Source organism: Diplotaxodon limnothrissa, linkage group LG9, assembly GCF_057381915.1.
Source record: "Diplotaxodon limnothrissa isolate DT_005_m linkage group LG9, D_limnothrissa_male_GT1.1, whole genome shotgun sequence".
NCBI classification, from domain to species: domain Eukaryota; kingdom Metazoa; phylum Chordata; class Actinopteri; order Cichliformes; family Cichlidae; genus Diplotaxodon; species Diplotaxodon limnothrissa.
In genome coordinates this window covers 28,583,559-28,597,187 of record NC_140604.1, presented here as the reverse complement: position 1 = coordinate 28,597,187, position 13,629 = coordinate 28,583,559, and the positions used below count along the sequence as shown (strand labels likewise).

The following is a 13,629-nucleotide window of genomic DNA, read 5'->3' as shown; positions in this document are numbered from 1 at the left end:
AATACATTAAAAAATTAAAACACACACCCACAAGTATATTATAAATCCACAGCTCATTATTCTGTTAGGCACACACAGACACACACACACAGGGCTCAGAGCGCCTCGGCACCCCGACAATACGCTGACATGCTGACAAAGTGTTTCTGATGCATAGAGTTTAATCCAATTAAGGCATTTCCCAAATAAGGACTGTGGAGTGAAGGGTGGGGTCGACAGAGAGCGAGGACAGCGAGGGTGGAGCATGAGCAGGAGGATCAGGTCCATCTAGAAGGACAAAATGGCTGACCATTTTGATTGCACAAAAACTAGTGTTTTGAGGAGTAAATGAGGGAAAAAAAGGAGAATTTAAAATCCATCGTTGGAAACAAGGTTGTAGTTTCTCGTCCAGCTTACGTGTGGAAAAATTGTGAAGGCCAGACATCGTTACTTAACTAAAACAGCTTAAACTGACAGTTTGGGTAAGTTTGCTTTACTACACTTTCTCCGCTTTGTTTCCAATCAGAAAACTCTTTGAGTAAAATTGTTTGATTTTGAGCTGAAATAAATACGCCATAAAGACCAGTTACATGAAGGCTAAAAACACAGAGACTTTAGAGAGTCTGTAAAACTCCTGTGTGTTTCTGTATTCTGTCCCACTGCTTTAGGGGTGATTAGGATATATTTGTTTAAATTTCTGGAGAGGTTCAGAGGAATAAAACAAAAAAGCCTGAAAGCCATGATCTCATATCAGAAATTTATGCACACAGTAGGTGTAAATACAGAAAATCATCCCGCAAATTCCAATTCCTATTAAAAGTTAATTTCCAAAAATGGAACCTGTTCCCTCTGACTATTTCATCCTCCTCTGAAATGACTTCAGATTTCTTTCTACACCCACCCCGTCCTCCTCCCAGTGCCATAATCCTGCCCCCTTTCCCATCAACATTCATTTTTCATTTACATTCATTTTTCATTAAAGTCTCTCTCGCACTCCCTTTCTCTGTCCTGGGCTGATAGCCAATAACAGTAGGCCAAGAGTCTGCTAGCGCACTGAAAATAGCAAATGGTCTCTGTCATTCACCCAGTCTCTCTCTCTCTCTCTCTCTCACACTCACACACACACACACTCACACACACACACACACACACACACACAGAGGAAAGCCTGTTGTTGGCATCCTTCTATAGTTGTGTAATTACTCCCAATTCGATTTAAAGTGTGTGTGTGTGTGTGTGTGTGTGTGTGTGTGTGTGTGTGTGTGTGTGTGTGTGTGTGTGTGTGTGTGTGTGTGTGTGTGTGTGAATGTGTGCGCTCACTTGTCTGCTGCCCAAAGGCCTGCATCACACTTTACAAACTAACACACATGTTTAAAACAATTTGAAAAGAACTGTGGGGGGAAAAAAGAAACCGTCTCTATTAAGTCGCCCCCATGCTTCCTTTCTGCAGCCCTCGTCTCATTTCTCTCTCGCTCTCACAGACACACAAACTCGCACACAGCCGCAACCCAAGCTCCTCTATACATGCAGAAAACAGGCGTGATATCCTGTGCTTCCCTGGGCCTCCCGTCCTCTAGAATATGTGCTGAACAGAGAAGGAGCAGGGTGAGATGAAGGCCGAGCCAGCGAATCCAAAGCGAGAGCGCTAACCCCCCTAAACACACAGTCGCTGCAACCCCTCCCCTCCCACCATCTATCTTTCCATCCCTACTGTGGTGCTTGTCAGATGTCATTACATCACAGGACACTAGAGAAGGGGGGGAAGAGAAATGGACGGGGACGGAGAGAAGGAAGGTCGAGGGTGAGAGAAAGTGTGTGTGTGTGTGTGTGTGTGAGAGAAAGAAAGCGAAAGAGAGGTGGTAAGTGGACATGGGCGAAAGATGGGGCTGGGTGGACAGAGACAGAATGCAGACTTTGGGGACGTTTTGAAAGGACGGACACTGGGGTCAGTGATTGAAGAAGAGCTGCACCCTTCTAGGAGATAGGTGCTTTGAAAGGGGCCAAGTTGATCACGTTGGATGCAACAACCTTAAAACTGGATATCAGGGTTATATGAGCCAGCAGTGCACAGTGAAAATGAAGAAAAGCCTAAATATTGAGAAAGGTGTTGGATAATTCATTCAAAGTGCTTAACTGCTGCTTTTATATATGAGGTTTAAATGGAAATACATTTAAAAATTTACCATTTTTATTTCCATTCCATTATTCCCGCCCACAAAAAAAAGACAAATCCTTAAATGTTTCACGATGGGACTGATTTCCTTTAATTACGCAGCCTTGATTTCTCTCCACTTTCGCACATAATGTATTGTGAATGAGTGCTTTCCCAGCTTGGCCCAGAAGCCCCCCCACCCCCGTCACCATTCTCCCCATTGAGTGACATGATAAAAATCATAAACGTGCGGGCATATTATAACAACACAGAGCCTTGGTGGGTTTGTCTAGCATTTCATTATAGAGGAACTTGAATGTGTACTCGCTTTCAAAAAGAAAAGGGGAAAAAAGATGAATTATCAATGTTCCCTCTGTGTCACAAAAACAGATTTCTATCAGTTTCATTAATAAAAATAACTCGAGTATTTTCTCACAGACCTCGCTCGCTAGACGTAGGAAAAACTAATTAGGTTGTAGTTGAAATGTTAAGAAGACTTATTTTTGTGCTCTGAATGAGCTACAGCGACCCTCTACAGGTGCAGCCTCACCATTGGCTACAGAATAACTGAGCTGAGAAAACACAATGCGCACAAGGTCGGGAAACACACATTTCACACACAATTAACGTGCGGAGGATTAACAATAGTGCTGAGAGATTTGGTGCGGAAGACGTTTAATTAGTGTGCTTTGGTTTATTTGTATTCCCACAGTTTATCTGCACTTCAGCTCAAAGATGCCAAAGATGTGGATGAATGGGCAGATGTAGAGGGTGCTGAATAGACTGTGTGTGCGTGTGTGTGTGAGAGAGACAGTGTGCGTCATGGTGGCTTTGATGAGCGTGTATTTCCATATACGTGAGTGTAGAAAGGTTGTAGCGCAGACTCACGTGTGTTGATGCCGTGCTGTTTAGCGGCGCTGTGGCAGTGAATGGAGAGGGAGGGGCTAGAGAAGGTGTGGGCTGCTGTTGCTGTGACAACTCCGAGTTGGCTCCGCCCATGGTGACGGCTCCCGTCCCTGATGAGGACCCATCGGCAACAGAGAAAACACCTGGGGAGAAATAAGCTGTTTATTAAGATGATTAAACAAAGAGTTTAGCAAAAGTAGAGGAGATCTACATTTCTGTGCCCTGCTGCCGTGTATGATGATTCGCTGTCACATCGTCATGGGTTACATGAATGTGGGCTTTTAGCGTCTAGTCTAAAAGTCTGAATAACAGACCGCTTTAAAATTTTACACCAGCCTTGATTTTTGGTACATACAATTTCTTTTGGTTTACACACTGTATGCAGACTATGCAGTTATTTTATACAAGTCAATTTTGACTTAGAAAGCATCATTAAATTTTTAACAGTCGATTTTTCTCAGAATAATTATTCATTGTTTTACCGCCATTATCTTGTTTTCATAATAGCCACGCACTTGCGCAGTAAGTGTAAATATATTTCTTGTTACCCGCCTTAAATCGACTTCATTTGACCCTTTTTAATAAAACAACAACAACAACAACAACAAAGAAAAAAAAATACAGGGCGAATGAATGGGGGGGGGGGGGGAGGGGGGGGAATCACCAGAGAAACAGAAATAAGGAAATTAAAGTTTCAACAAACTGCAGATCTGTTAGAAATTTAATGTGTCATTAATAAACTCAACAAATGTAATGAACAGTTCAGTATGCAGGCTTGTATGCAGTAAGATAGTTTAGTGTCTTTATAGTCATAAAAAAACCTGAACTGCAATAATTACAGAAACACACACACACACACACACCTTAAAATCAAATATTTAAGGACTGAGATGAGGGATAAGAGACGAAACAAAGTTCTTCCCTTTTGTGCTCTTTGTCTTGCAAACAAAACACACCAATTTTACCCATATGCATATTAAAAATAACAATTATATATTATAGTTAAAATATAAACTGCTGTAATTCACCCACGCATACATATTCCTGTATTTTAACACATCCACAAAAAACACTGCGCTCTCTTATCTTCCTGCTCGCTCTCTTTCCTCCCCTCACACACCCTTGTGCTCGTCCACTAACTAGGGATAAACCCTGCCCCTGCCCCCCTTTGACCCCATCAGAGGAGGGGGGGAGAGAGAGGGGCCCCTCAGGCCCACAAAAGCCTGAATGGCTCAGGGCAGCACGCATTCACTGGGGGAACAAGAGATCTTTGTGCCAGGAGGGGAGGGGTGGAGGGGTGGAGGGAGGGAGAGGGAGAGAGATAGCACACTACATGGGCCTACATACTATTTATAACACTTTGTAATATGCACCAGAAAAATTGATACCCAAAGCAGGGCTGCTGAGACTCAGGGGGCATGAGCTCCTGCAAGATTTTTTAGCAGCTGGATTAGAGGCCAAACCAACAATTCATCAGAGTTTAGCTAATGCCATTGATGAAATGGGTTACACACAAAGGGATGGTGCAAAAACAGTGCAGGAAACAGGAGGAGGGGGGGAAAGGTTCATTTTAATTCAAATTTCCATTATAATATAATAATACAGAGGGTAATTTAAATGTCCCAAAATTGAATGTCATTTATGTGTCACAGTGCGTGTATGCAATATTTGATCCTCACTTAAAAAAAAAATTTAAAAAAAAGGGTTTAATTTATTTTCCTGAATTAGATCACCAAACTAAACCCAAGTTTTTCCCCAAACTCATACAATTTTAATGAAAATATTCCCGCAAATTTAACAAGTACACTAAATTCATGTACACTGAATTACTCGTGCACACCAATTATATTTTCAACATCTACAATTATTATAATTCCTAAACTCTTTCTTTCTTTTTGCTCCAAATTTATTGATTCACAGGAATTAGCCAAAAAGTAGATTACAAGATCGACCAGAGGTTTAACATTTCTCGGGCTGAGCTGACAATTAAATAAATAAATAAATAATCTGAAAAACGTGTATTAGGGCCATTCAAAACAAAGCTGCTGTTCATCACGAGGACTTGCTAACCTTAACCTGTATTTTTGCTCCCTTTAAGATTTAATTACTGCTTTTCGTGGCAAGATTCTTTCAAAAGAAGACAAAGAAAAAAAAAGTATATATATTTATATTTCTTTACACACAAACAAACCTGAGCTTGTAAAACTTATAACCTATTTGTATGATCAATACTGTTAAGCCCCTGAAGCACAACAGCCTCCATCGCCCAGCTTTCCTGTTCCTTTTCCCTTCCTGCTCACTACGCCTGTAAGCTTGAAAAACATCCACCTTGATTAGTTCGAGCCGATATTATCTCACGAAGAAATCTGTGTCGTCTATATGCAGAATATAAAAAAAGATGACATTAAATTAAACAAAGTGCATGCCATCACATTCTGTTATTTAACGTCTGATTCAGTGTCTTTTCTCCTGGAGCCTTGCAGCTTGTTTTCCCAAAGACTGCAGACAATTACTTCATCAGAGTTTAAACGTGGAGATGTTTATGTAAAGACAAACGTCTCAGCAACAGAAAGCCTTTTGTTTTTCTGACAATTTTCTACCACCAAAGATAAACAGACATGCATTTAGAGCCAAATCACGGACAGCAACTGTAACACGCACAACGAGTGTGTGCATCAGAAAATGTACGTGGGTTTGTGGTAGACTGATAAAGGCGTGTCGGTTTCAGAGTCAACAACGGCAAACTAAATTTAACAGTTTCCACAATAAGTATAAGAAGAGGCATATTCAGGTCTCTAAACTACTATTTTTTTTTAAACACTAGAAACTCATTTGCTACAGTTTGTTTACAGTTTAGTGAAAAACCTGGAAATATTCTGATTTACATTAAAAATATATATTATTTTTTAAATGTCCCTTTTTATAATAAATTCTCTGTTTCTTGTGACGTGGCACAATATCACACAATATCCCCCCAAAAAAGTACTAATTACAAACCAATCTCCATTTACTGATTTTTTACATTTATTTATCTATTTTTCCAGTATTGCCTTAAAATACTGACATTTGTGAATCTTTAAATAATTTCTTCTGATGTTACTTTATTTATTACACACCTGCAAACTTTAATAATAGACATGCTCATATTTTAACATTAAGCTTAATTTGTTATTTAAATTAAATCCTGCTCACAGAGTATTTCCTTGCTTTCACAACCTCTCACATGTGCTCTGCAGAGGTGACACCAAGCTGCTGATAATTGAGGAAATTCATTTTTAAAAAAAAGTGTTAGGGGTAAAAATAATCTCATAAATTAGCTAATAAATATAAGAATAAATGATATCTTTTGTTTTCTTGTCTGCTTTTCTTCTCTTTAAACACATACATAGTCACCAGTGTGAATAAATTTTGCTTCACCCAGCGTCTCTCCTCCCCCACACACCAAAACTACTGCGAGCTTGTCCGTCCCATCGGTGACCCCGCTGCCATCAAACATTAACCCAGCCAAAATCTCACCCCCTGCTTCTCCCCACCCAACACCACATATTTATCAGGCTAACTATCTATCCATCAGCACGGTGGAGTCAGCAGACAGGACAGAGGAGGGGGAGATAAACACCAAGATCCTCCCCATTACTGCCCTGCATTAACCCCTGGCTAAATATTTACAGTAGGAAGAAGAACACATGATTTAATTTCTCACAGTCGCATACGTATGATGCACAGTCATACATAACCACCACTGTTTGCCCTATCTTCTCTCGCCAGCTGAAGCCCGAAATGCCCCCAACTGCTCAAGGAAAAAGAACCAGAAAGTAAAATGGATGTGGAATCACAAACAAGCTCAACCACCTCTGCTGCAAAAAATTAAATTCAGAAAGCAAACAGAACCAGTCCTCTGACTCACCCGCTCATGACCAAAACAACTCAAATATAAAGTAAACCCACCTTTGAATGCAGAACAGAAGATGAGTATTTGTGAAGACTGTAGTTTTAACACACTTAAGCTTTGAATGGTTACGATTTGATTCAGGCAGAGAGCTGCAAGAATACAACATTCCCATTAAAAGTACGACTCCTACACACACAATGCAAATCAAGACCGCCAACCATCCAATGCCTAGCAACACATTTCTGATCAGAATCTCATCATTTTTCACATTTTACAAATTGCTCTGTTGCAAACAACATAATTACTCCTGAATCTTCGCTTTCTGTGAACGCTGCAGTCCAATCCATCTGGTGCTGAGCTGCAATGTCCAATACTCATCACAGCTACAAGTTTTAAAGCTACAGGTCAAGAACAGATGTAGGGCTAATCAATCACTCGAAACGATCACTTCTAGGGAAAAAGGACAATTTAGAAAAGCTTAAATCAAAAATATCCTAAATATGAGATAAAGACTCACAGAAGTCAGCCTAGTGATCAGCAACGGATTTGAGCTTAATCAGTGGATTCATCCGTAGCATGAATTTAAATAACCATGTCCACTTTCTTTGCGTGCACGTGTATGGGTGTCAACACTAAGAGCTCCAGGTGCACACAGCATCAACAGGTGAGTGTTGGTTCTGTATGCAGAAGGCAGGTAGGTGCGAGCAGCTGAGAGCAGGAGGGAGAAACAAAAGGGTGATGATTCTGGAAGAAAAGGGAGATGTGGGATGTGCGGGCTGTGCTGAGCCATTTCCATCAGGGAAACTCCAAAGCATAAAGACAGTTGCCAAGCAACTGAAAACACACGATGAGAAAGTAAAAAAAAACAACAACAACAACAAAAAAAGAAGGCATACAGACCACTTCCACGTGTGTGCAGGAACACACAGACCCACACTCTTACACACAAACATGGAGGTGTCACCAGCTCTGGCCATTTCTGATTGTCAATATTTAAAATATGCTGCCCAGGTGTGTTACATTCAGCAGCTGGAAAACCTGCTGCAACAATGCCTCACACAAACTACTTTCCTTTTGATCATTGTAATGAAACTGGAGAGCACAATGGGGTCTTACAAGTCACAACTACCCCATAGATCTTGAATGAAACCAGCACGGTTCCTCATTTCAGTTGCCAAAATTGATTTCATTATTCGCTCAGCTACAGCGAAACTATAAAGCTAATTCTGTCATGAGAACTGACAGACGGGCTTCAAGTCTCCGAAACTCTAAAAGGGGTTGTGAAATGTTGCTGTGCGTCACATTTCTCAGTCGTCCTTACCTGACCCAGTGGTTGTAGAGCTGCTGTTGCTTTGCAGACTCCCATTCCTGAGGAGTGACGGCGACTTTTGAATCCCACCGCTCACGCCCATGACCCCCAGCCCCCTCTCTCCACCTCCTGATCCTCCTCCTACCCCAACCCCTAATCCACTGCTGGAAACTAAGCATGGGCGACCTGAGAGCGTTGAGGACGAAGAGGAGGAAGGCGAGGCGGTGGAGGAGGAGGTGGTGTTGGCGGTGGAGGTGGTGGGGAGAGTTAGGGAGGGTGCGGGCTCAGAAGGCTTCACGTCTGTGGTAAAGCAAGGTCCAAATCTGTTTCGCCAGTTGCCCTTCTTTTTCTTCTTTACCCCATCTTCCCCTCCTCCTGCGGCTGCTCCGCTGATCCCCAGTCCTGAGCTCGAGGGCTGAGGCCGTTTGTAGCCAGTGGACCCAACGAGGCTTGTTGTCTCACTCACTGTGTGACTGTGGGAATTCTCATACAGCTTTCCACCCACTGCAATGATGAGAAAGAACAGTGTTTCCCATTGGTTAATGTGATTGTTACATATTTTTAATAGTTAACCCTTTACAGCCGATCGGAGCGGGCACGCTCTGTTTTGCGTAACTATTTTTAAATCCCGGTAGCTCTGCAACCAAGTAAGCTAGCGCAATAATTTTTTTTACATATGAAACTGGAGGAGTTGTACTTACATCTTATGCCATCAGCTTGTCCTAGGTCACAGTTTCCTTCCACATATAGCTTTGCAAAAACTGCATAAAAATCACTTGCAGCAACAAAAACATGATATTCCAGAAACACGCTTCGCCGATCCATCAGCTGTTTGTAACACTTCCTACGTCCATCAGCGCGAACTATCACATGACCGCATGACCTGCCCGAAACCGGAAGTGACGTCATTTTGCGGAAATGTAGTTTTTTTACGATCGGGGCCTTATGAGCTTGTGTTTTACTTGTTATGTGTTTTAAAAAGTTATGTTTGACTTTATGACTTTCTGTGTCGTTTCTGGGATGCTTAAGACTCATATTGCACTGCTGGAAATAGTTTATTTTGATGCATATGCTGTTATTTTGCAAATTTGCACTATAATATTTATTTTCGTTTTTCCTGCAGTGTATAAAAATTGGTGTATTTCAAAAATAAAACTATGAAGACACTCAAAATAAATTTCCTGTGGTGGGAAACTAGTTTGTGTAACTTTTTTGTATTTACAGTTTTGAGGGATAAGCCTCTTAAATTTCTCTAACTAGAAATATATGTTAAAAAAACAAAAACGATTTTCAATTTTTTTGTAGTTTATTGCACTTTTTTGCAATTTATGTAATTACTATGCACCTAATGCAGACATATTATTAAAGTTTGGGCTATAATGGTTGTATTGATGTATAGCAACTTGAAATGCTCCCAAAAATGGCACTACAGCATGTAAAAATATAATATAAGCTCTGGCGAACTTGGTTCTATGGTAGGTCTTAAAGGGTTAAACAAAAATTATATTGTTGTGTTTTTTTTAAAGAAAAAGAAGTGTGGCACCTGCTGAAGCTGTGGTTGCAGACATAAGAGAACCAAAGAGAGTTGTAGTTCCCTCTGAAGCTCCACCCTCTGAGCCTGGCTTCACAAGGCAGCTGCTGAAAGACGGTGGGGAGGAGAAGGTACTTCCACCACCGGGACGCAACGATGAATCTGTGAAACTTAGGAAGTCTGAGGAGGAAGCGGCAGAGGGGGTCTTGCTGGCACTGGTCAACAGGAGGCCTGGGTGGATGAAAGACGGGTGGGACAGGAATGAACAAAGAGAGGAGAGGCATGACACATCAGAGCTGTACAAGTTTCCAGAACACACTCCTTTCGATCATCTTGAGAGCGACAGAAACAAGATAACAAAAATAGACATTTTATCAGTTCAAATGCTCTCTATCTGCTCTACAGTCAGCCCTTCCTCGTCAAGCAGCCCTCCCTTGCATCAGTTTCTTGAAAGCGCACACAATGCACAATTTCTCTGCTAGACAAAAACACACAACTGACAAGGGCTTCAAGGCTGTAACAGCGCAAAACACAGGAGCACACAGGAGTGAACAGTGACTCCTTTCACGTCATGACCTCCCCACATGTTCCGTCGGCCTGTGTTTGTGTGCGCGGGGCTGTTCTCAGACGGGGCCCCAGATTACAGAGCCGAGACAAAACAGTCTTATCACGGCGAGAGACAAAAGTCTGGTGCCCGACTGATATCCAGTCAATGACACAGCACACACGGACCCATAAAACCAGAGAATCAAAAGTTCATTCAGGTTTTAAATAACGCTTTGCAATTTTAATGCATTTGCAGTTTTTCTTGTGGGTGTGCAGGGTAAAAATACCAGAAGAGCCATCGTTGCATTCTCACTTTTCTAACTGCCATGTGTGTGTGGGGGGAGAGAAATATTGAGATCCATTTGCAACCATCAATTCACCTTGATGGAAAGGCCCAGTTGAAGCTGAGGCAGATGTAGAGGAAGTTGCCATGGTGACCACAGCAGAGGGGAGGGGTTTCCCTGAGGAGGTGAGAGACTTGCGGCCACCCCTCGGTCCCACCGTGTGACCTCCACCGCTGTTCTTCTTGTTCTTCACCTCAGTCACAGCCTTGACGCTGTCTGCAGCCAAGGCGTCCTTGGAACTGCTGCCAGAGTGAGCAGACGACACTTCCTGAAAGTTGGCGTTGGTAAAACGTGCTGCGCTGTCATCTAATCGCTTCTGCGAAGACGCTTGCAGAGAGGAGACACCTCCCCCTGAATTGCCACTGTTATAGGTCTGTAAGAAGGTTAAAAAAATAAATAAATGAATAGGGAGGGAGGGAGGGAGGGAGAGAGAATGATGGGAGAAAAAAAAAAGGATATTGGGAGAAAAAGGGAGGACAAGAAAATCAAAACAGCGGAACAGGAAGGGAAATTATCAAAAACACGGCCAAATGAAAAAGATGAGTGAAAAATACATCAAGGCCACAGGATGTTTTAGGGATATAAGAGTTTAACAAAGATAAATCAAGGTAAGCCACTCTGACTCTAATATTTAATCACATGTTACTAATCACCAAAACAAAGGAGGGGTGCTCTCACCTTCTCTGGGACCATGATGTTCGGAAGGATGAGGGAGGGGGACATGTCCATGGAGGTTTTCTTGTGTTTCGGTTTGTGCCGGTCTCGCTCCTTATGTTTCTGATTGAAATTGGAGGGGAGGGAAGAGAAAACAGATGAGTGAAGGTTTTCAGCACGTGAGTGAATGGAGGAAAGAAATAAGGACAAAGCCAGAAAAAAGAACCTTAGTTCTTTGGATATTTGAAACACTAGGAAAAGACTAAAAATGGCAAGAAGAAAAAAAAAAAGATTATGGGGACATTTTAGACCATTGTTTAAAAGTGCTTGGCGGAAAAGCTAATGTATGAGATGGGATGTAAGCACCTAAGTGGAGGAGACCGAGTCGGCGTGCATGTATGTTCAGTGAAGAGAGGCAGAGAAAGAAGCCGCAGTGCATTTCAAAGACTCAATCTGAGATGAAAGCCTGGCGATCCACAAAAAACAAAGAGAGTGATGGAAGAGAGATAAAAGGGGACCAGGAGGCAACAACAATTTAGCATGCTGCGGTAAAGAGCTGAGCATTGCGCTCGTGCTGATGCGTGCAAGGTCTTGTCGCTTCACCCAATCATATCCTTTTTCTTGGGCCATCACAGCTCAATTTACACCCTCACAAACCTGCGCACACACCGCCACCCCTCTCTCGCACCCTTGAGGTGGTGGCTGGGTGCCAGTGCATTTACACCTCACATGCACGCCCTGACACTTTTCTGTACGTGCGTACTAGCAGACGTAGCCTCACGTGCGTGCACTCGCGCACACGCACACTCTTGGAGGTATATGGTGAAAATACGCAGCGATCCTGAGAGACGACGTGGGACTCGACATGCTCGGGATGTTCGATGTCACAACAACACCGAAACACCATAATCGGCCCCTCCCCCTTCTCTTCCCCACCCGGGGTTTCGCTGAGGACTGATTGCGAGACGGATTGTGACAGTTTAGCCAGACTTCCTCTGCGAGTGGCAGTTAACAGACATCACCAGCCGAATCAGTAGATTGCAGCTCCAGTGCGACATCTCCGCACGCCAGCTTCCGTTAATGCTAACCGTTAATGAGGTTAGGACTTCTGCTGGTTTCTGTATTTCAGAGGATGTGTTGAAGCTTAAAACAGGTTCCAGTCCTGACTATTTTCATTAACTCCCTAACTTCTATTAGTTGGAGTAGTTAAAAACAGATTCAACTACATTTTCAGTATCACATGTCACAGCTTTTTACCAAGGCTTTATATCTTCAGACATAAGATCACCTCTGAATTTTTCATTTGAGTTTTGTAACTTGAAATGCTCTTTTGAGAAACACAGTTTTTTTTAAAAACTGCTCTTTTGGCCAAACACTGTTTATGGGGTTTAGTAATATTTAATAATAATAATTAATAATTCCAGTCTCATTTCCATAATGGCCCCTCATTTGGGCTTATATTTACAGGAAACAAATTAACCACCATTTATTAATCAATAAGTCAGCTATATTTTATCACAACTGATGCTGGTTCATTGGCCATTTTTCCAGTTATCAACCAGCTGTTTGCAACTACCCTGAAGAAATGTGCTTTAGCTCTCACACTGGCTATAAAGAGTGCGAAAACAAACAGAAATACAGGGTAGAGGTAGCGATTTAAAACAGACAACAAATGATCCACGCTGCTTCTGCCGCAACACAAAGATGTTACGATTATGGCAAGAGGGAGAGTGACGGAGAGAAAGAGGTCAATTCTTTGGGATTCCCTTTTTGTTTTTCATTAACATTCCAGAGGTAGGTGTTGATGGACAGAGCCTGAGCCGAGAGGGTCGGATAACACACACACACACACACACACACACACACAGCACTGGGCGTGGGAAACACAACAAATGCACAATGTTACCCTGACACACTCTTATCAATCAGGTCAATTGATTATACAGGCAGAGACAAAGCCTTTCAGCATGTTCTGTCCCCTCTTTCTCTAACGCTGACCGCTGGCAGCCTGATCATTTGACATGTCCGAGAGGGCTTTGAGACTGTGTGGGGTAAATATGAGTGGTGGCGGGTAATGATGAGTGCATCTATTTATCAACAAACCCCTGAACAATGAACAATTCAGCAGTGGGCAGAAATCCTCTCCGTCTATGTCGAATGCTGATCACGTGCCCCCGAAGAGAGAGATTCACTTTTAAAGACACTTTTCCTTCTGTCTCTTCACAGTTTGCAGAATACAAGCACAGAAACCTCCATTCCCTTGTTCGCTACATCTATGTGTATTGAAATTCAGACTCTATTATTAATATGTATCAA

At 42.3% G+C, this 13,629-nt stretch overlaps 1 protein-coding gene across 1 annotated transcript in view; it reads right to left on the bottom strand.

Annotated features, from left to right (window-relative positions):
• Positions 1 to 13,629, bottom strand: part of mllt10 (MLLT10 histone lysine methyltransferase DOT1L cofactor) — a 50,433-nt gene that overhangs the window by 12,455 nt on the left and 24,349 nt on the right. The window contains exons 8-12 of the mRNA XM_085362978.1: positions 11,338 to 11,436; positions 10,696 to 11,032; positions 9,782 to 10,000; positions 8,251 to 8,742; positions 3,020 to 3,180 (exon numbers count right to left, since the gene is read on the bottom strand). Coding sequence (XP_085219104.1) covers positions 3,020 to 3,180; positions 8,251 to 8,742; positions 9,782 to 10,000; positions 10,696 to 11,032; positions 11,338 to 11,436 — 1,308 coding nt within the window. The remainder of the gene's footprint in view (positions 1 to 3,019; positions 3,181 to 8,250; positions 8,743 to 9,781; positions 10,001 to 10,695; positions 11,033 to 11,337; positions 11,437 to 13,629) is intronic.